Genomic DNA, 23378 nt, shown 5'->3' on the forward strand with positions numbered 1-23378 from the left:
GCTTTATTTGTTTAATTTATTGTATCTTTAACTGTGCTTCTCTGAAGTATTGCAGTTACAGTTTTGCTCTTCGTTGCATGAAGTACGTTAACAACAACAACAATGAGACAGAAATATATTATTCATTAGACAATAACGTGAGCACATTTAATTTGAGGCTTGCTGAGCATTTTCTATTATGTCAGGCTGACAAAATGAAGTAATTACCTCCTGGCGGACTTAGTGTATTCTCTTCATATTCTCATTAGCTTGGATCCGTTCTGCTCAGTGGTACAACTCTGGATGTTAATTTAAAACGGTCACTAGGGGGACCCCACTTTATACGCCAACATCACGAGGCACACAGACTTTGTTGTGGCAGAAATTATTCGACTTTAGGTTAGTGGGACACTCTCCTTCCCCTTCAGGCATGACACCACGCTTTGTGGCTAAGTGACAGCAGTGCAGATCGATGTACTACTGAGTGCGCACCAGCTAGCTTTACGTCAATGTGCCAGAGTGTGTGGCCTTCTTTCCCCTCAGTGTGTCATGTTGGGACACACTTGGTCATTACGGCAGGCTGTGGTGGCCTCAGTGTGACAGGGCGTACAGCTGCTCGGCGCTGCGCTCCAGTCGGTTCCTGTACTCCAGGTTGGAGTAGTTGCCTTCAGGGACACCCTGTGTGCCGTAGAGGAGACCCCAGCAGCAGCAGGCAATCACCGCTGTGCTGTCACTGTCGCCTGAACAGGAAGAAATGGAGATTGACAAAGAAGAGTGTGAGAATAAGCCCTGTGATGATGCAATAAGTTTATAGTGTTTCCATTTTTCACTGAAAGAGATCTGTAAATCAACAGACTTGTTTTTTGGAGTTAAAACTTCTGCCAATAGAGCGGTTGGGCAAAACATTGACTGTAACATCTGTTAAAATGGTTTAAATTCCCAGGGTTCATGAGCAGATTTTTTTTTTTTTTAAATGACAGCCTTTGTTGTAAAGACTGTTTGCTCAGTATCCACCATATCAAACAAGTTTGCTTTACACTTCATTTGTGCGGGCTCTACAAAGCACCCTCTGTCATGATAGATGAGGACCAAGTAGGGTGCAGACCATCAGTCCATATGGGTAGTCTGAGCAATAGTGCCCAGACTATAGAGGAGATAGATGTTAGTCAAAACATCTCTGTTTAAAACGGGAACAGAGGTGTGTTTGATAAAATGCAAAGAGATGAGGAATTATGAAGTCCTCCAGGGTTATGAGCAGAAGTTTGATTATCAGGCTAAACAGGAAGGCTGGGTTTATGCAAAAGACCAGCTTTAATGCTAAAACAAGCCATGTTTAGGAATAAGGCTGGGATCACGGTTAGGGCAAAACTTCCCTGACAGCCCACAAAAGCATACTAAAAGAGACATTTCCTTGACTGAATCTCTGACCTCCGTGGAAGGCCGCTCTGCTCATCAACTCATCCCAGTCTGAACCTGCCCCCAGCAGTGCATCGAGGGCTATCATTGGAGCGTCGTGGCCGCTGCGTCCCGCCCAGCCCGACAGGCTGAAGCTCTTGTAGGCTTCGTCCCTCTCAGCCGGGCCGTAGGAGGGGGGCCAAATCACAGGGCCCACCCCGTTGGAGATGCCCCTCACATCCAAGTACCTGTGGACAAAGGCAAGAGATTTTCCTGACATCCACACTATCCTCCAGTGTAACGTGATTCTCCAGAAGTGAAAGAAGTGATGAATACTGTAAGTGCGTCAAATTGAGCATATGCATTTATTATATTTAATATTTTTCTTATTGTCAACTAATCCCATGAAAAAAAAGAAACCAACTAAGCGTAAAGTCAGTGTCTACTTTCAGACTTCCCTACCCTTTCTGTGGCTCTTGCCCATTCATTCCTAATGAAGATGTAAATATTTATAAAACATATCTAGTCACAATAATTTCAGAAAAACATCTGGCTACTATAGTTTTAAACAACAGTAACTCAAACATGAGTAAATAGTGCACTTGTTGGGGACTATTTTCAGATAGGGAGTAATACATCTGTGTGCTACTGAGTATTTACAGCAGCAGGACGGTGTGAGTTGGATTGACTTAAAAAAATAGACTCCAGTGCCAATGTTCATCATAATGAGGGTAATTCATTCATTCATCATAATTAATGTCCCCCAGTGAAACAGTGTGGCTCACTGGGGTGTTTTTAATAGTTTTTCGACGACAGTGGAGCTCTACTATAACTGAAATGAATAAGATACATCTGGCTGTGGATCAGCAGCATCATTGTTGGTTTGTTTACAATAATATCACCAGACTTACCCTTCAAAGTAGACAAGTAAGAAATCAATTGGTGAGTGTGTATTATTGTTATTAGGAACAATAGTTTAGAAGACAAATGAGGTCACACGGCTGCACTCAAACAGAGCAGTGACATTTTAGTACAAATCTCCTGCCATCATCTATTAACCTTGAGACGGAAATAGGCTAATGGAATTTGCTGAAGCAGGAAACCTGGATTTGTATACAACATGACAGCCTCATACCACTGCCACTTGTCACAGAAGTAGCCCCAGTCTCTTTCCGTCTCCTCCACAGCGAAGCCTCGACCCCGGACAAAGCTCTTCGCTATTGGACAGGCCTCATTGATCAGGCCTAGACCCCAGGTCGTGATTGGCCTGCGCTGGATGGCGTACGTGGTGAAAAGGGCCGATGCCACGGCTCCCAGGAAACCGGTGGGGTGAGGATGGGTCATCCTTCCTGTCTCCACAGCAACCGCCACCAGCGACAACAGCTGGTCAGGCTTTGGATACCTGGCGGGGACAAAGTATTCCAGCCTTTATCAGCTTTTGTTTTGGAGGATAGTTAGTCTTAGTTCTTTCTATAAACCTCACGAGGTCTATCGCACAGCTGGGGCATGTGTTTTGTGTATCAGTACTCCGTTTGGATACAAAGTAGTTTCACAGTAATTACCTCTTTTCATGCTTTAAATCGACTTCACATAATGTTCTTGCTCGTTCTAGCTAATGTTTTAACCCTGCAACTTATTTTTATTTCTGCTTATTGATCAAAGAATGTACACTTACCCCACTGTTGCCTTTATTCTAAATTACTTTTTGATAAGAACAGCAGTCACGTGGTTCAAATGTAAATTTAAATGCGAAATGCTCAACGTCAAGTCTTCCGTGTTTCATTTTTAATAACGCTACTTCACTTACAAGAGAACCTGCAGGAATGTTTCTTTTTCTTCCGTCTACATTCAAAAAAACGGTCAAGTCCTATCTACAACTGACAGCGTTGAGTTCAGAGCTGAAACGATTACTGCATTAACTGATTATTTGTTGCCAGAAAATTAATCACAACTATGTTGATAATTGATTAATTGTTTGAATCAATCATACATATACATATACTCTCCAACCTTCTCCAGCTTCTCCCACCTAGAGATTAGCTTGATTTTTCTGTTTCATGCCATTGTAAATTGAATATCTTTGGGTTTTGGACTATTGTTCGCACACCCTTTGAAAATGGGATAGACGGTTTTCCCTACATTTTACTAACTACAAAAACAATTGAGAAAATAATCAGAAGATTAATCATTAATCATTAGTTCCCTTGTTTCTTCCTGAAAGAGGACTTCTTGTAAGTACTATAAAGCAGAGTGAGGAAATGTATTTACACTTGTCTCTGAAATACAGTGAGTATGTCAGGAACCTGAGAGTTATTTTGGACTCTGACCTTAACTTTAAAAGCCATGTGAGTAACATTAGAAGGGCAACTCTTTATCACTTGGGAAAAAAAAAAAAATACTAAAATTTAAAAAGGGATTTGTTTATCAATCTGATTTTGAGAAAGTCCTTCATGTTGCCAGGGGGGATTACTTTAATGCTCTCTTTGGTGCCTGATCATTTCAGATCTGCTGTGACTGTGTCGAGATTCAAGTGCAAACTGAAAACGTTTCTATTTTCACAGGCTTATGATTACTGTAGTTCCTGTATGTGTGTGTCCAAGGGATGAGTCTTAGGTTCCTTACTGTCTTTAGGTGGGCGGGTATTTACACATGGATTCTAATGTAAAGCACATTGAGTTTACTTGTATGGAAAATAACCTTGCCTTAGTAGATTATTGAAAACATTAGGTATGTCACAAACAAAACCAAAACCCTGGGCATTTCAGGAGACAAATGAAAAATCCTGACCAAAAAAAAAAAAAAAAAAAAAAAGAGGTGGCCTGATTTGCTAGTGATATCAATTGACAATGTAGCGTCAATTAAGTCAGGATCAATTTGTAACTTATTTCGTTTTCTCTACTAGTCCCACAACTTTGGTTATTGCAAACAAAAAAATCTTTCAAAGAGAGGCTTAAGTCATTAAGATGCTCTGTGCCTTCTCAGGAAAGCAGTAATGCAAGATCAATGACAATTAAAAAATATTAAAGACAGAACATTGAAACTGGGACGCAAAAGGACTAGACTGAGTTATTATGTGTTTATTCGCAGGACAAGGTTCTTACCTCAAGCCAATGCACATGGACCTCATGGCCGCTCCGCAGCCCGTCCCCTCAGGGTTATAGGGGACTCTGAAGCCCCCTTCTTCCCCGGGCCTCAACAGGGACACTCCTAAAAAGGGAAAACCAAGTAAGTCAGATCTCTGCCATTGCAACCCATGAATTTGGTATGATTGAAACATTAAGGATTTCTCTCACCCAGAATGCTTGAAGGCCCTGGTTTCCTCCCGTCCATGTCTTTCATCCCCTCCACGTATCTAGCAGCCACCTCATGCATGAGATCCTCCCCTATCTTCCCTGTGAGGGGAACAACGCAGAGTTCATTTGTTCAAACTGCACACCCTCTCCATATTAACATTTTTAAAGATGCAACATCTGTTAACAAGTCTGGCCGTTTGCCTCATCACAGTAAAGGTCAAGTTGAATTTCTACCATTTTCCTTCCACTTAGTGCAGAGCCGTAATAGAGCAGCAAATCAAGGCAAGACTGGTAATTAGATTTAACCTTTAGTTGGGGCTCTTAAGGAGGAGGGTGTGGCGTGTGTCCTGATGAGCCCTCATCAGAATGATGCTGACTATCAGATCAATCCAATCAACTCCTTGCTTGAAACAAAATGAGCAAAGGAGAGACAGGAAGCGGAGGGAGCAAATGGGTTCAATGTGCTTTTGACCTCACCAGTCGCCAGTCCTTCAGCCGTGGCCAGATGCAGAACTGTGTCGTCACTCACCGGCCAGTCAGGGAGCTCAGCCTTGATGTTCTTCAGCCCACCTAACTCCTTCAGCTCCTGCAAGGACAGATAATTTGGGTGAAATACACCTTTACCAGCAGCTCAGTTATGATTCAGTACAGAACTAGATAATGTGCACGGGACACCAGAAATGAGAACAATGATCAAAACTGTAAATTCCCACATGTAAATGAAATAAGAGTAAAGTTAAACTCCTCATCCATGTTTTGGACTCCATCTAGGTCACCTAGGATCTTGAGGCCTCTGGACCCACTTTGCTTCTTTTTCCAGGCTGGTCCCGCACTGACCTGGTGAATAGCTGGTCCAGACTCATTGTACTCCCACAGCTGATTCTTGTATCCAAGAGCATCACCAGCACCACTCAGCAACATGGCTGCCTTATAGTGCTCCAGTGTAGCAGATCTGTTGGGACAAAAGTCACAGACTATGGGTACTGTGTTAAATAAAAATTAAAATTACTAATGTTAAATCCTCAGTTCTTTTATTTTTACAGGAAATCAAAAGGAAACTGTACTGAGTGGACACGGTTTCACCAAGTCCATTTCTTTCTTTCTTACAGTCTTTTAAATTATAGAAGTTTTGCATGGTTCAGATTTGAAAACTTTATTTTGAAAACTGTCAAGGTACTGTTTTGAATGTTATCTTTCACTGATGTTTAGAATAAAATTAGAAAATACTGTGTGGTGATAGCTTATAGTTCCTTCTTGAGTTTTATAGGTGAAATAGATTGTTGTGTGTCCAAACAATCGAATCCGAGTACACTGTCCTGAGGGTCCCCAAATAGGCTGGTTTGGTACTGCAGCTTCATATTGGCATACTGGCAAAGTCACCAACAGGCTTACAGGAAAATGTTCGGAGACTGGTTTCAAAAGAATTCAAACTTTGTCAAAGTATTCTAAATGAAGACTCTAAGTTTCGGTAAATAATTTCAAATATTTTATACTTTTAACATACAACAAAATAAAATCATCGTAATGCTAAAGAAAGTATTTTATATATCTTAGTACGGTCAGTAGGTTATACAATATAGACTTATATGGATTTGTAAATAGTTATATGTTAATGAATATTCATGTATGAAGGAATATTCCGAATTAATGTCTCCAGAAATTATGTTTTTGGCCTTTTTTCTTTTTTTTTTTTTTTTGCAGACTTGCAAAGTCATCTCGACATATTCTGACACATCATGTGCAACCAATAAAATCCAGGCCTCGATCATACATATAAACGAGTAGCCCTAAACCAAACGTTACTCTCTGGCCTGACTTGAGAGTAGTTTAGGTAAAATGCTGCACACGCTGCAGGAACCCCCCCCTCCCCGGCTGTGGCAGCCTCACCGGTCCATTGCAGCGCGCTGTTTCCCCCCGAAGTCGGGATTCACGAGGCGGTCCCACGCGCAAGTTGACACCGGGGCTGCGAGCTGAAGCGCCGCTCTCCCGATCCGGGCTTCCTGGTCCGTTGTGTTAGCCCAAGTCCCGGCTCGGAAAGGCCTGCGAACCGCGGCGTCGGTACACTTCAGCTATCGCACGCCGCCCCTCGAAACCCGAGCCGGCAGGCTGGGCTCCCCGAAAACGCGGGGGGGCTATAAAAAGACGCAGAGGCAGTAAAAACCGAGCTGCGCTTCCCGACTGGCAGGACGGAGACGTTATAAAACAAATGGCAAATGTTTTGTGCAACACCGGGATAATCATTGGCGAGTTCCTTAACAACATCTACACAGCTGCGCCACACGGATTTGTGTTTATTTTCATCTATGACATATTAAAGAAAAACCATAACTTTGTTATTCGTTGCTGAAATGGCTGAATTGTCAAACCCGAAAATGAATTACAACCTCACTTCAGGCTGAAGAAATGTTTCTTTAACCTTGTGTATTCTCTTGTTGGTGTAACTTAATTGCAAAACCGCGCATCCACAACAATGGGGCACACCTCCATTCACCAATCTCAAACGAGGGGAAACGAGGGACAAGGGTCGAGGGCCGTGCGCACAGCTCCGGAAGCGGTACGAAGGTCCTTTGTTTTGTTTTTTTTGGCATAGCAACATTTGCCGATTAGCCCTGAACACAGTAGCACAGCCGAGGCTGATGGGAATGTCAGTAGAGTCGCAGAGGTATGTAGTCGTAAACCAAAGCTGGATACATAAAAAAAAAAAAAAATGGTGACATGACGATGGACCTGGTGGAGTGTTGATTGTCAGTGGAATTGGCAGGATAAGCACTGCCAGGCTTCAGGCTGAATGTCATTGTTTTTAAACACAATAAAAAAATGAGTCTTGTCCATTCCCTCTCTGTTTCCGTCTGTCTCTCATCCTCTTCTCCTGCTGTCAAGGCCCAGAGCAACTCTTATCTCTGTTGTCCTTCGGACCAGATGTTGAACTCTGTGTAACCCAGGGCTAGATAATCCAGGCACATCACACCCCGACAGCCTCCTCTGATCTCCGCCAGCTGGCAGTTAACACCGGTGGGATTCATGGGAATTCACTTAATGAACCCGATCATCCATTAATCCGATCACTTTTCAGCAAATTCCAACGTAGAACATTTCATCCGATGGTTTTATTCAACAGAGGATGTTCAGTTTGAGCTTAAATATGTCATGCACATGTAGTCAACATGAAATAATGAACCCAAATGCTGTTAAAGGAATAGTTGAAAATCATGGGAAATACAACTATGTTTATTTTCTTACCAAGAGGATTGATACCACTCTTATGTCTGTAGGGTTATGAGAAGCTGGAGACAGGAGAAGGTTATCTTAGCTCAGCATTAGGACTGGAAATGAGGGGAAAAAGCTAGCCTGGCTCAGTTAAAAGGTTTAAAGACAATCTGTCTACCGGCACCTATAACGCTTATTAATTACATATCTTGTTTGTTCAATCCAAAGAAAAAATTAGGTGCCAGACTTTTTCTTGGCCGATGAGTTAGTCCACCAGATGTTTTTTCGTTCCTACTGAAGATTGATCTACTGACTACTCATCTTTAAAAATGCGTCACGAATGCAGTTTCATTTTTAAAAAGGGCTAAGTAATTTCCTGAAACTGCTGGGCACTGTGGGTTTTAGCAAATGTTAATTTAAACAGTAGTAAATAGTGTTTTTGTTGGGGACTATTTTTGGCCGGACAATGTGTGTGGGACCGATTCAAGATAAAGTGCCTATGTTCTTCCAAGTGACAGAACATGACTACTTGTGCAAAGGTATACATTATTGATGTGTCTTTATTAGGGCCTTACAGCTGAGTCTGGCATCGTTCTAGCCTATTGAAGCACCAAAAAGGATGAAAAGTGTATTTTTAAAAATCATGTTTAGTCTTTTTCACACAGAATAAGTGAGACTGAAAAAAACGAAAAAAATTAGCTTTTATATGAAGTTATTTAAAATGTTTTTGTGGGTTTTTTTTGGCACAAATGTGTGAGTCTTGTGTGGGTACTAGACAGTGTGATCTGGTCACACAATCACATGATCACATTATTGGGGAACACCTACCATTTGGGCACAAAAAACTAGTCCTCACGATTTAAACCCTTAAATTTCAGGCTCAAGAGTTCATTTTTGTTTAAAGTTAAAGGTTAGTGTAAGTCTTTGGAGAATGAATATAAGTCAATGTAATGTTACTAAAATAGGGTTGTGTGCATGTGTGAGTGCACGCTCCCAAAATTGTGAGTTCTGACTTCAACAGACAGTAATGACAGTGTATTGTAATCAGTTGAAATTAATAGAGTCAGAAACTACATGTCACTGAATTCAAGCCGAATCTTAGTCCTATTTCTGTGGTTTATATAGATATGAGCCTCACGTATGTACATAAACTGTATATAAAAATGAACTCATATATATTTGATATATTTATACAGTATGTATTTTAATATACACATAAATTTGCTATATGTAAAATTTGAAGGTTTCAAGTTTCAGAATTGAAATGTAACTATTTGTGGTAGCATGAAAAACATTGTAATATTGTAAGAAAACTTTTGATCTCTTTGTCTGATCTTTTTTAGTCAAAATCGACGGAAGAGGAGACGGAGAACACAACGATAGAAATCGTAAGCACTTGGTTCATCATTTTAGACAGACCCCTCCGATGTAAAGTCTTTCCAAAAGATATTTAAGGGATACTGATTTACAGTTACAGAATTCTGTAACAGAATTCTCCGACGACCATGACCCGCAGTTTTTTCCAAGAGGAAACCGGCCACCAGCTGATCAAGGTAACGCTGCACTACTTGCCTGGATGGAGTTTCTTTTGAGTCCCAGAGTAGAGGGGGCCGCCTTTGCTTTGGTACTGAATTTTTTCCAGGCAGCCGTGGAGCAACAGTGTGTTGACAACAGTGTCAACTATGATAACAATGAAAACTATGATGACGAGAACGTCAACAATGGTGACAACAGTGACAGCAATGGAAACAGTGACAATGCTGACAACCTCAACAATGACAATATAGATGACAACGTTGATGACAATCACAGTGTGCAGAAAATGCAGAGGATGCTGGTGCTAGTGTTGGGGTTGAGGTTTACCAGGTGTAGAAGAAGATGACCCCCCTGCCTCGAGGATACAGGACGTCAAGAGAGGAGGTTGAGCAGGACGCTGAAGAGAGAAGCAGCAAACGACTCAGGTGGTGGGAGGAGTTTGTTGACAGCAGCACCGACTGCACCTCTGACGGTGACACCGACAGCACTTACTGTGATAGCCCAGTCAAACATGCAGGTGCTGATGTCGAGGTCGTCGAAGAAAGCCCTCTGCCTGGTCCATCCAGGAAAAGATCAAGAGAGCACAAAAAAAGTAGAAGATGAGAGAAGCGACGGAAAATCAAGACGGTGTTATGAGGTTGCTAACAATAAAATCTGACACTGTTACAGAGAGAACTGGCCAAGATCTTGCTCACAGTATTCATTTGGTTGAAAATGCAGGTGCTGCGGAGGAGACCGGTGAGGAAGTCAACCGGCAGGTGGAGGAGGAAGCCACACGGCCAAGATCGTTTAGGAAGAGGGAAGGGAGAAACGATGAAGATGAGGACAGGGGAGGCAGCAAACGATCCAAACGTTAAGATGAGACAGCGGGGATGAAGAATGACGCTGACAAAGACTGTGACTGACTTTTACGGTGAACTTTGGATTTTAAAAGTGTTATCCCCTGTCTATCCTGAATCCCCAGAATGGTTCCAGGACAGACAGGGGATAACTTCTACCCTTACTTGATATTTAGTCAGCGTTTTCTCTGTTTTTGGTCTGTCCATTCCTCCTCTCTTTAGAGTAGTATCTTACCCAAATACATATAGTAATATTTGTCTACATGTACAGTAAATCAGACTATGGGTAAGACACAGACAGAGGGTGGTTCCTGCTACAATTAGTCATCAGCCTACCCTTGGCACCCATTAGTTGATTGTCCTGGAGGGGAATCCTTCTTTGAGTGGGCCCTCCTGAGGTTTCTTCCTTTTTCAGCCATTGGGGCTTTTTTGGGGGGTTTTTCCTTGCTCTCGTTGAAGGTCTAAGTCTAGGTGGGTTTCAGTTTCATTTAATTCAGTTAGTTTTGTTTATTGTCGATTTGGATATTTAATGTGGGCATTAAAAAAACCCTCTGTTGTGAATAAAGAAATGAATAAGTGAATATTACTAATAAAAATTAATCATCACAATAACAAGAATAAAAGCTTTAATTAAATAATTAATAAATTCATTTAACTTGCTGGCTCATTGCTTTCAGAATCTACATTTTTCAACATTTTTCGGAGTATGGAAGAAAAGAAAGAAGTAACAGGAAAATGCGTCTCAAATATGTAATACATTTTGTAAACTATGTGTATGTAGATGGAATAGGTATTACAAGATCAGTCACGCATCACAGATCCACTACGAATAATCAGCAAACACTGAGGTGATACAAGCATTATTTCATTGTGTAGAAATAATGTCTGAAAAACTTTCACTGTGGCTTCTCATATGGCGACCTGTGGGGGTCTAAACATAAAATGTTTTAGACGTGGTTTAGATGTGTTTTTTGATTATATGATGCGTAATTTTACACACATTTCCCTGTCATTTGGCCTGACTGAACAACTAAACCACAAATTTAATATATGAGATCAGGTAACAAGTATCATTACATATTAGTTTGTCCAGGTTTTGATGGTGAGAGAAATAGAGTCATTAAAAAATACTATGGGAATAATCCAACCTCGGGAAAAAATATTAAAATTATTTTATATTAAATTAATATTAAATATTTCAAATTATTATTATAGCAAAGAGTAAACAAATATTGTTAAGTTTGTTAAAATAGTAAAGAAATTCTTCAGCATTTTGGGAAATATGCTTTTGATACAACTCATGTCTGTGCACTAAATATTAAATATGCCACTGCCATTATCTTGGCTTAGCTTAGTTTAGCATAAAGACTGGAAATGCCATGAAACAAGTAGCCTGACTCTGTCCAAAGGGAAGTAAATCCGCTTTCTAGCACCTCTCAAGCTCACAAATCTAATTTGTTTTTGTTACAAGAACAAATTAGATATAACGTTAGCCTGCTAGTAGTAGCCTGCTACCTACAGCTAGCAGTACCTTCATATTTACCATACACACATGAAAATGTTATAAATCTTCTTATCTAACTCTTGACAAGAAAGTGAATAAGTTGATTTCACAAAATGTTGAACTATTCGTAATTATTGAGGATTCACCAGAGTTTGCTTATTTGCTTATGTGCGTTCTTATCTATTTCTTCACTTAAAACTTTTTTCTTTATTGTATTGTATTTGCCCAGAGTTTGAGTTCAATTATTAAGCAATAAATGTCCTTGACCATTTACTTTATTTCTTATTTTATGTTTAACTACTGTACATCCATTTAAATAAAAGGATTTGACTTAAAATTCCGTGGGTTTAAAGTTTGTCAGCGCAACATGAGTGTGTAATGATTGACCAACCAGGAGGTCAGTGGTTATTAATTACCAGTGAATCCAGTCCAATAGGCCTTGTCCCTGTGCCAGCCATTCCACAGATCAGTATGTAAGTAGGGTGCAGAAGGAATTTGGCCTAGTTAACAGGTGCTGACATACTGCAAAACAGGCAATGTCACATGTGGATGGGGTGGAGGATTCAACCCACTCAGGTGCCCCATTTGTGTAGAATAGATTTTACTTCATTTGTAGGCTGACATAAAACTTCATGAATGAAATCCATGGTGTGAAGTTTAGTGTCTCACTGATGTATAGGTTGCTTTAAAATAAGCCCTTGTAAAAGAGAAAACATAACACATTCATGAAAATCTGCTGGAAGAAAAAAAGTACACCTCCTGAGACGTGCACACGCGTGAGCATGTGACGTGCGAGTGTAGTTCTTTGTGTGTATTTTGATGCATGTGTGTCTTTGTGTGTGACAAAGCCATGCATGTGGAATGTGGTTATTTTGTGCATTTCATGGCGCGTGTGTCCATGTATGTGTCTTCCTGTGTGTGTGTGTGTGTGTGTGTGTGTGTGTGTGTGTGTGTGTGTGTGTGTGTGTGTGTGTGTGTGTGTATGTGTGTGTGTGTATGTGTGTGTGTGTGACAAAAGTGAGTGCAAGGGGTGTGTGTGTGTGTGTGTGTGTGTGTGTGTGTGTGTGTGTGTGAGAGAGAGATAGGGAGAGAAAGAGTGTAGTTCTTTGTGTATTTCATTGCATGTGTGTTTATGTGGGATGTGTGTCTTCCTGTGTGTGACAAAAGGGTGAGCGAGGGGTTTGTGCCTTAAGAGGAGGTAATAAACCGTGGGGATAAAGGGGTTATTCAATTAAAGGTGTGGGAAGTGTTCCCAGTTGATCATCAGTTTGTTTTTTAAACAAATGTAATTAATAAATTTAATATATAGACTTTAATCTAAGACATTTTAAAGAAGACTGACTTACAGCATGTGTTAGACTTCCATGAGCATGCTTTTTCTGACAGTTGTAAAGGAAAAACAGATGCTTATGTTTTATCAAAGGGTGGTGTGAAATGTTTGTGTGAATTTGTGTGTGCTTGTGTTTGAATGTGTATTATATTTAAAGGGGATGTATGTGTGAGTGGGTATAATGTCTAAAACGTGCACTGACTCACTGATGTATACTGGAGTAGTTAAATATCCATCATTTCCATAAGAATGTCTGATTACATAAAATAAATTAAATTAAATCTTATTTATTTTCCACAAAATAGCAGCATGCTCTTGTGTGTATGCGTGTGGGTGTGTTTGTGTGTGTCTACTTTTCCTGAGTGCTAGCTAGCAATTAATTTTGTTTAATGCGCATTACAGGATTTTCAGGTCAATATTATGTCAGCTAGTCTCTAAAAAAAGGTTATAGTATCTCCTGCTGTTAAATTAGGAAACGCTGTGCTATGCACACTAATGTGAAATATCCTAACAACAGAGTGTTTCTCAAGAATTTTAGCATTCCAGCAGGCACGAGATTGTAATCAAGAAAATATATTCTTGGACAGATGCCTACATTTATTGTTGTACAATTTGTAGATCGTGAAACTTTTACAGGTAGTTATGCGCATAACACATTTGCATTTAACCATTAACCAACCTTTTCAACCTAATCTTGCTAGAGGTGATCCAATAAGAGAATATCATCAGCTGTATTCAACAACTGGAAAGTATTTTATAAACCAGGCATTGGCCATAACTCATGATAAATTCTGTAGAGGCTATAGTCTGTTTTTTTCTGTTTTTAAACTTGTCCCCTGATGAATGGGTGCAGTTATAATATGTCTCTTATAAAAATCGATTATGTCAGATTAGAGATTTGTTTTAGAAACCTGCTTCAATGAATGATAATTTAATTTTTTTTCCGTCTTACTTTTAAGTTCTGGAAATTCTCTGCATGCAGACAAGTTCAAGTCCATCCATCACCGAGAGACCAGTCAAGAGCCTAGGCAAGGTCTTTGACTGTAGCCTCAGGGATGCAACTGCAGTCCAGGCAACCATCAAGGAGACATGGGTCACCACGGTAGACGAGTGTCTGTCAGGGTCAAGGATTGCATCTACTAACATGGTATCCTACCTCGAGTCCTCTGGCCTCTGCTGATGTATGAGAATTGTTGAGTCCATCCTGCAAAACATCAGGACTCGCGCATTCATTTAGTGAAGTGTGCAGGACGCAAAAGGTTAAATTCACATCTATTTATTACAACACAGCAGTGTCTTAAAGATTGAGGTTGCTTACAGAGCTCTGGACCAGACTATGCATCCCTGACGAGCATACAGCATTCACATCAGTTCACCAAGTCTGAGTGACTATTCTCTCCCTGGTCCAGCAGATATTAAGTTTAAACAAAGTAAATAACATTGTCGGCATGGTCATCTTCTCTTTCGCTGAGACCTAAGTCACTCCTCCCTTGTACGGACATTTCACTCTGGACATGATTGACTCTCCCTATTTAACGACTTATCTGTAGAAAAAGAGGTAGAAAAAGACAAGACACTACACAGCACCCAAGGACAGTTTTTCAAATTGTCACGCCGTTTCCATATAAGGGGTTGTTTTTCACGTATAGACAACCATATATCTTTGGGTGCACAACCTCACGATGACAAGGCCCATAGCAAGTACAGACGCCGCCCGGTCCTGGAGGAGGTGCGGGCAGGAGTCGAGGAGGTACGGACCAGCAGGATGCTGGGCATGCAGCAGCAGGGAGCATGGACTAGGTGAGGGGGTGTGCTGGAGCAGAAGATGACTTGGTCTAACATCTGGCAGGCAGAACCCCAGCAAATAGAGGTCATGGTCCAAGCTGTGTATGATGTCCTACCCAGCCCAGCAAATGTCCACGTCTGGGGCAAGAGTGATACTCCAGCATGTCTTCGGTGCCCCAGAAAAGATTCCCTGGAGCACATCCTCAGCAGCTGCCTAACAGCCCTGGGGGAGGGCCGCTACTGCTGGCGACATGATCAGGTGCTGAAGCCGGATGCAGAGGCCATCTCCAAGCCGACACTAACATCAAGCAAGCTCGCAGCCAGAGGAACATCACCTTTGTCAAGTCCACCATGGAAGCTGCAGAGAGGGCCTCCAGATAGCCTTGGATCAAGAAGAGCAATCCGTGGGCCAATGCTGCTTAGACACAAACTGGGGTCTGATCAGCCCCTGCTGGGTCGTCTGAACGAGGGTGTATGATGTTGAAAGACCTGAAACCCCCGATGACCTCAGGAAACATCACTGATGATGTGTTGCAGCGAATCCTAGGATGTATCTTTCAACCGAAGGTTATCTTCTTAAAAGATCAAGTTGTTGTTCAGGTACAAGTAGCATTTTCTGAGCATAGTCCATATCTTCTCTTATTGTCTTGGGGCAATGAGTAACATTACAAAGGGCAAAACTATACCCAGGAGAGGTAAGAGTAATCCAGATTGATTGATAGACTGCTTGATTGATCGTACTGGTCGCTAAACATGTAGTGGGCAAATATTTCAGGGTCTGTTACTAGCTTGCATGTAGACTGATTTTCACGCATTGAAAAACAGGTGCATTGTAACTTCTCAAAACATTTTGTAACTTTTTTGGCTTGTTCCCACTCACCTCCCCACATTACCCTTGAATAGAGTTTGTGTGTCAGTCTGAGAGCATCCAATTTTTCTTTAAACTGTCTGTAAAGAGCACCAATTACTACATTGTTTACAGAGTTTTTATGCCTGCAGCACAACCAGCAAACTTATAAGCATTGCGTATATTGTTACATTCACTAAAACAATCAACATAATATGGCCCAAATTGTTTTCCTCCATAATTCAGGGCGTGGTTAATTTCTATTTTGTTTTTGAAAGCTTAAAACTTTAGCCACTGTATAGACGAATTATAGAAAGTCTTGCCAGTGCTGGCTGGTGTATGCATTATCATGTGTCAATCCCATTGTGTGTGAGAGGGGAAGGAATTGTGTTTTAAACATAGCCATGCAACATGAAGCAAGAGTGGTGTAGTCAAAGGGGTCTTATTCAGTAAACTTCAAGAATGCTTCATGATACACTGTGCATGCGTTGTGCAACACAACATTGTTAATTCTATATTTGCACATCTCAAACTGGAAATAAAAGACCCCATCACGTACTGTATTGTACCACTGCATGAACTCTTCTGTCTTTGTCAGACACATTGTAATAGCTATAAAAGGTGGTTTTGAATACGAAACCTACATAGTTTTAATTTTTCCACCGTGTTGAATAGTTTTGGGAAGTAACTTTTCCTAACATGCTCAAAACCCAACACTGCAGGAGTCTTTTATAGGTGCATTGGTAGAAAAACTGAAAGAATCGAGCCATCTCTGTTTGTACATGTCATCGTACATGAACAACATCAATATCGACACAAGATGCACCAGAAGCCCACTTTTTTTTTTTAAATCAATCTTGCAGACAAAATTGCCCCCGTGTTTGTTATGTGTTGGTGTATCAAAGTCATAAAAGACATATTTAGTCTGGGGCTTTGACAGGGTTTGTCTGGTTTTAAATAACACTGATGTTGTATGTTTGATTTTAACAGAGCTCTGCAATGACCGCATTTAACTTTTAGTGTAGTCACATGGTCTAAATCTTTTGCTATGTTTGGATTCTGTCACATCTTTATATCTGGTAAAAAAAAACAGTGATCTACAAATGTGTCGACAATCTGTACAGCATATGAGTTTTTTTCTTGTCGTTTGTGACACTCTCCTGACAGGCATGTATGGGCTTCCGAAAAATCCTGTACTGTTTTGTACTATATAGTAGTGATCCTCATATGGATAAAAGCCGTAGCGTTTTTGGGTGGGGTTGCGCTTGTGTCTGGTACAGGTCCAGTTTTTTAGTGCCGTGATTGTGGTGAAAAACCAGAATTTTAACACGTTTATCCTGCTTAAATTTTGCCACTTCTGCTAGTGAGACTGTGATTTCAATTAAACCCTACTTGTGCGTGGTTTTTCTGCACCCGTTCTTGAATTTCACTCTCAGACATGTGCGGGTACATGTACGCACTACACACACAGAGAAGCACAAGTTATTATCAAGTGTTTGATGGGACATAGGGACGTTCTTGTTGTGGAACGTTTCCTAATTTGCACTTCACACTGCCTCATTTGTTTAAAGCTGCTGTGACCATGAATTCAAGCATATCATTTCATATCATCCTTATCATTGCTTTGCACGACCTGTCGATGTCATTTGGAAATGTTACAGCATTATAATTGTTAGATGCATTTAATACTGCACACACATTGCTGGACATTGATGGGCCTCTCAGTACAACACTTAGAATCCCATCTGGTGCTGCTGTTTGTTGAAAAATTAACAACATCTGTTAATTTATGTTTTAGCGTAGTCAATGCTGTTTCCAAATTGTCCAACCTTATACTAAGCGGGTTTAGAGGCTGTCTAATTTCAGCCCCATTCATTTTTTTTTCTCTCTCTCTAATTTAGATTCAGATTTTTGAATGTGTGTTGGCTGTGCATTCAGAATTGATGAGTAAGACAAATAAAAAATTAAATGTAGCATACGTTGTAGTGGGTTTCTTAACAAACCTCTAATGTGACTTAACCGATTTTTATAAGAGACATATGACTATTGCACCCTCATCAGGGGACAAGTTAAAACAAAATAAACTATATCCTCTACAAAATTCATCATGAGCTCTGCTAATTACTTGTTTTTGAGATACTTTCCAGTTGTGGAACACAGCTGATGATACTCTCTTATTGCATTACCTCTAGCAAAATTAGATTGAAAAAGTTTTGAGGGGAATGACTTTCCGTCAGCATATAAACATAAAAACTCTATATCATAATGGTTAAGTGCAAATCTGTTACTACCTGTAAAAGCTTCACGATCTACAAATTGTAACTCAATAAATTTAGGCATCTGTTCCAAGAACATATTTTCTTGATGAACTTGTGCCTGCTGGAATGCTTAAATTCTTGAGACACACTCTGTAGGGTATTTCACATTAGTATTAATTAGAGCACGTGCTAATTTAACAGCAGGAGACACTGTAATCTTTTTATACAGGCTAGCTGACATAATACTGACCCGAAAGTCCTCTACTGTATTGCACATTAAATTCGTTGCTAGCTCTTATAAATTGGATCTTAAGATCAACACCATTTATCAGCAGTTTACGTTGAAAAAACAAATGAGAGGGTATGGTGTCAATCCGTTCTACCACTAAGCCTCCGTCCGTATACCCCCTTCTCTTGACCAGTCCTTAATATCCCCTACTGCCGTTACATCATCTGATGTCCTGCAGTATCCATGCAAAACAGTCCTGATCCAACCAGTGTCTGCAGTTTCCTTTCCGTAATTCAAAGACACTCTATAACACATTGATAAAGATAGATGTTTGATAATTGTGTTATGAGTCTATCCCCCAGCATAATGTAAATTTGTGAAAAATTTGTACAGCCCAGGTAGTTATTAAATCCCCCTGTGTCTCCTTGAGTCAAATTCCCAATTTTTTTTCAAGTGTTTTTCTGATCCAGATAGTCTTCTGCTGAAAATAAAAAAAATTACAGTTGAGCAGAATCCGAAATTGTAAGCAGGGGTATTTCAACGTAGACACTTTTCTCTATACTTGTTTGTGTTAGAGGCTCAAACAGGTATACAGATCTAATTCCAATTTCACACATCCTTTTGACATATAATGTACCAAAGCCATTCTTGCAAGAATACAGTATATCCTTAGCTCTGATCTTGCGATGTTTTGCCGACTTCCTTCTCCTCGCTTGTATATTTTTTCTTGTCTTAGTAACACTCTTCTTAGTTGAAATCTGTCGGTGCCTCTTTGGTTGGGAAAGCCCCCTTTGTCCCGACGGTAATTTTATTGGTCGACGTAAAATTGCTCATTTTCTGTTTTCTGCTTGTTTTCTGTTACTATGGCTCATGACATTGGTGATAACATCAGAAACAATGTTTTTAGCAGCTGTCTTCAAATGTGGTGTAGCGACCGTAACTCCTTTCTTCAAAAACGGAAATGCTAGTCTAAACAAGCCATGAAAAATACCCGTAAAAGCGCCATATTGCGAACTGAGGCCAATGTATCCTGGTAAATCTCCCCCCGCTTGTATCATATCGTACACGATGTATTTGTCCGTATTGTGTATGTATGGTTGGAACATGGCATGTCTGGAAAAAAACACATATGTTTTACAGGGGAAACACAATTAATGTTACACAGTTTACTAAATAGTGATTCTACTAGACAGTGCATCATATTATTAACATTCACGTTATTTCCTGCCAAACATCAAAACACACAGATCTATACTGAAAGCACAAAAACGAACCACATGACCCTTGTGGAGTTCATTTTCCATCAAAGGAAATCAATTTACAACATCAATCTACTACATCAATTTCTCAGCAATTATTTGTACCACAGCATGCCAATCCTCTGCCACTTGTCTAACACATTCTATCTGATTTTTAAATCTAGGGCAACAACGTGTTCGCTAGTTGTCATGTATTGCAATATCAACAGCATCACACAGCAAAGTTTGACATAATACCGAGTTTTGACATAATTTACTAGAACAGATACGTTTCCTGTTATTCTTAATTGTTTCTTTTCCCACTCCAAATGTTCAGAGTGGTGAACTACGGTGTTCGGTCTTTCATTTCCACCATCTGTTTTAGTTTTGTAATTAGCAACGGTGTAGTCAGCCACTTCTGCAAAACAGCTGCTGCAATGTCTCGTATGCTGTGTGGAGAAGAAGGTAAGAGTCCAAGACAATCCAGCACATATGTTTACAGTACATAATACGCACGTGCGTGTGAGTGCGTATAGAGTTTACTTTGTATACTTTATACTACTAGATGTACTTTATATATACTTCTGCTCAACCCCGCAATCACTGACTTATTTAACCGAAAACTACATCTCCGATCTCACAGACAGTGCAGGTTGTCTGCAGCACAGAAAGACAGCATCTGCCTTATATTCCCCTGGGATCCAGGAGAACATAAAGCCCATCACCAAGTGATGGGTGGTGGCAATTGGAGTATGAGCACCAGTGTTCTACCAGAGGACTCTGCTCTGAGCTGCACTGTCAGCAAGCATCTGTCCTGCTGACATGTCCTTGAGTGAGGCATGTCTGTTTTGTATCTGACCCAGCTTTCTGACCTAAAGGTGGAGGGAGAAAAGTGAAAAGAGAATTCTGCTCCGGCGATCAATAGAGCGAAATCCAGCTTTAGATGTAGACTAGGCTTGCAAACACCTGCGATCTGCTCATTAATCTGATGCGCTCTGGAGCGCTTCCCTTCCACAGGGTGGCATGGTTTCACTACGACACAAAAACAGCGGCTTTGAAACAGACCTGATGATTGACGCTGGCAGCTGGTGGATCCTGATGCCAGACAGTGATTCACTGTGGCTGATGCACACGGTCAGTCTTCGCTACCAGACGATTATCATCAAAGAGGAAGTGCAGATTGTTGAGGGAGCTGAGGTATCACGAGAGAGGTGGCCTGGAGGCTATTTGTCACATGAGTAGGCAGGGGCCATAAAGGCCGATGGTGAGCAGAGCCGGAGAGAGGCACCGTTGTGAAATAAAAACAAATGGTCCATGCTCAGATATGCTTGGGCGGACTGTGGTGATGCCTACAGTTTCAGAGTTTGTCACTATGTCACCACTGTTGTAGCTGAGGGACCTGCTGTATTAGGCAATGAGTGCTCCACCGAGAATGAGAAATGAATGATTGATGTCATGTCAAACAGATCTCACAAGGCTACTGACTAAAAACCTGTCAGTCCAGGTTCTAAAGAGCCAAATTGATTAATTTAAAGTAATAGTTTGATGTTTTGTGAAATACACTTATATAATACACTTATTTGATACTACTTTTAAATATATCTAATAATTACAATATATTCGACTACAGCCAGCAGCTGGTTAGCTTCACTTTGTTAACTTTGGAGGTGCTGGTAAGTGACCAGGTTAGCTGTTTGTACCAGTGTTTCAAGTCTTTTTGCTAAGCTAAGCTAACCATCTGGATATTTACAGACGGATAGGAAATTGTTTTTTTTCTGCTCGTCTCAAATAGGTGTATTTCCCAAAACTTAACTTTTGTCTCAGTTTTAACATGCCGTGGTTTAGATTTTTCTGTACCTGAAAACAGCACTGCTTTTATGAATGGTTATGGATGAATTTGCATAGAAAGAAACAACACAGTTTACGCTCACAACTGAATAAAAGACCATTACCCTAAAAGCTGCATGAATTATGAATGTATGTGTTTTATTACTCCTGAAAGTACTTTGGAGACAGCTGGAAACATGATAATGAAGAAGCCCATTATGCTGTTGCACTGCAGCCAAACCAAACAGCAGATATCCCCCACTCGCCCCTGCTAATTATGAAGCCAGAGACATTTCTCCTCATGTGATTATAATGTTTTTTAAATTGCCCCCTTTGGCACGGTTGAGCTCCAGTAAGCAGTGCTGCCTCTCCACTGGTGTGTTTAGTTTAGTTCTGCTTGGCGACAGGCAGAAGGTACACTAAGCTTGACTAAGCTTGGCAAACTTGCTACCAGGTTGCCTCTTAGGGATGAGAGATGGAGTGGAAGAGTATCACACGGGTGTTGGGGTGTTATGTTGGCAGCCTCAGCCGCCTGAAAGCACGATGGGTTGACGCAGCCTTGCAACCGAATCCTACTCCCTTCTTCCAATTGGATAAGACTATCCTATTTTTCTACAGGTCTTTGTTTACACATTGACCAATCCCTAAAACATTAGTTTATCAATGTGCAGGTGTATGAATAAAAATATTGTGGCATTCAATCCTTCAGCCTTCCTGCTAAAGATGTAGCAGAATGCGTACTTTCAGTATTTTATCTTTCACTTGAGCTAAAACAGTTAATTCATCTATATTGCTGGCTATTTTGATAAGCGATTAATCGTTTAGGTAAAAATCCCAAACATTCTCTTGTTCCAGTTTCGGCAAAGTGAGGACTTTTTATTTTGGTCATACATTATAGTAAACTCCAATGATAGTTAAGAACTTTTTAGTAAAATTTTGAACTTCAAAACTTTATAGTAAACTTTTGAACTGAAAGTACATTTGAAGACATCACTAGAGAATCTGGGAAGTTATATTGGGCATTTGTCTTATTTGATCAATTAATTAATCAAAAAATCAAATGATAAGTGAATTATATTTGGCAGCTGGACCCAGAGAACATTTGGTATAACGTTTTGCTTTTAAATATATTTAGGATGATTAATCAACTATCAAAATAGTTAAGGATTGTTTTTTTCCTGTAGATTGAATTGTCGATTAATTTTTTCACCTCTAATTTTCTTCAGAATGATATATATTATAACTGCTGTACTGTGTGTTTGCTACCATTCCTTTTTTCTTTTCATTCATTCTGTTAGGGCTTTGTGCAATCCTGTTTTGATATTGATGCTGTCATGTCTTGCTACCTCTCTGTTTATATTTATAAAAAAAGAAAATAACCATTTGTTGCAGATATACAGTCTTTTCAATATCCCCCATCCCTACTCCTACCCTTACTACTGTCAGAAATTACTGGATGAAGAGATGATATCTCCTCATCTCTCTCTGCTCTTCTGCCCCTCATCTAACATCATAACCCCTCGCTTAGAACTGCTTTTTTCAGAAAATAGCATTAGTGTTTACTGTTGGGGTCCCTTGACGGTTAAAGAGATGGTTGGGTGGTTGAGGAAGGAGCTAATAAGTCTCCACCCGAGCACTAGTTGGATTGACCGTCATCATCCCCCGCTCCCCAGAGGCTCCTGCTCAAAAAACCCCTCGCAACCTCCTCACCCGGCACCCCCCATCCACACCCGCACCCGCACCACAGCCGTGGTGGGCCATGATACCCGAGCGCTATTACAAGTTCCAGTGTTGCCTAGCAACTGGCTGGCGGATTACAATTGGGGCTGTACATGGTGGAGATTTAACACTGTTTATGGGGGAAGTCAGCATGTGTATATGTGCGTGTGTGTGCATGCATTTCTGCGCGTATGGGGGCAGAGGGAACTAGTGTCTGAGTGAGTGAGTGATGTGTGTGTGTGTGTGTGTGTGTGTGTGTGTGTGTGTGTGTGTGTGTGTGTGTGTGTGTGTCTTTGTGCATATGTGAATCCATAATGACTGACATGAGTGCGTGTGGATGTGTCACCAGTGCCGTGTCTCCCCTACAGCTTCCAGGCAATAAGCTGTAAAAA

At 40.6% G+C, this 23378-nt stretch overlaps 2 protein-coding genes across 6 annotated transcripts in view; one reads left to right on the forward strand and one right to left on the reverse strand.

Annotated features, from left to right (window-relative positions):
* Window positions 1–4: 4 nt before the first annotated feature.
* On the reverse strand, window positions 5–7499 carry adprh (ADP-ribosylarginine hydrolase). 4 transcript variants are annotated; one of them, XM_040136232.1, is made up of 8 exons: window positions 7395–7499; window positions 5505–5619; window positions 5145–5253; window positions 4668–4766; window positions 4476–4581; window positions 2510–2776; window positions 1408–1622; window positions 5–719 (listed from the first exon to the last, which is right to left on the reverse strand). In XM_040136232.1, exons 1-8 carry the CDS (start codon window positions 7460–7462, stop codon window positions 571–573), a joined length of 1128 nt encoding a protein of 375 aa, XP_039992166.1. In that variant the 5' UTR covers window positions 7463–7499; the 3' UTR covers window positions 5–570. The 4 variants fall into 4 exon arrangements, with proteins under 4 accessions (XP_039992166.1, XP_039992170.1, XP_039992169.1 ...); XM_040136236.1 differs by lacking the exon at window positions 7395–7499 and adding an exon at window positions 7149–7164; XM_040136235.1 differs by lacking the exon at window positions 7395–7499 and adding an exon at window positions 7115–7164.
* A 12315-nt stretch (window positions 7500–19814) lies between these two features.
* LOC120794370 (double C2-like domain-containing protein alpha) overlaps window positions 19815–23378 on the forward strand; it is a 26875-nt gene continuing 23311 nt past the window's right edge. Inside the window, exon 1 of one of the 2 annotated variants that reach the window (XM_040135395.1) lies at window positions 19815–19905. Coding sequence is in view for 1 of the 2 variants with exons in the window: in XM_040135396.1 (XP_039991330.1) it covers window positions 19878–19905 (28 nt within the window). In the remaining variant the exon portion in view is untranslated. The remainder of the gene's footprint in view (window positions 19906–23378) is intronic. The other variant, XM_040135396.1, reaches the window with a different exon arrangement.

This window comes from Xiphias gladius, chromosome 9 (genome assembly GCF_016859285.1).
Source record: "Xiphias gladius isolate SHS-SW01 ecotype Sanya breed wild chromosome 9, ASM1685928v1, whole genome shotgun sequence".
Lineage (NCBI taxonomy): Eukaryota > Metazoa > Chordata > Actinopteri > Istiophoriformes > Xiphiidae > Xiphias > Xiphias gladius.

Excerpts from the sequence above, each read along its gene's own strand:
- adprh (XM_040136232.1), bottom strand. The coding sequence starts at position 7,462 with ATGACATTCAGCCTGAAGCCTGGCAGTGCTTATCCTGCCAATTCCACT. Across the intron at positions 4,582-4,667 it reads AGGGCCTTCAAGCATTCTGG|GAGTGTCCCTGTTGAGGCCC; the intron begins GTGAGAGAAATC and ends TTCCCTTTTTAG. Across the intron at positions 2,777-4,475 it reads TCCATGTGCATTGGCTTGAG|GTATCCAAAGCCTGACCAGC; the intron begins GTAAGAACCTTG and ends TGTCCCCGCCAG.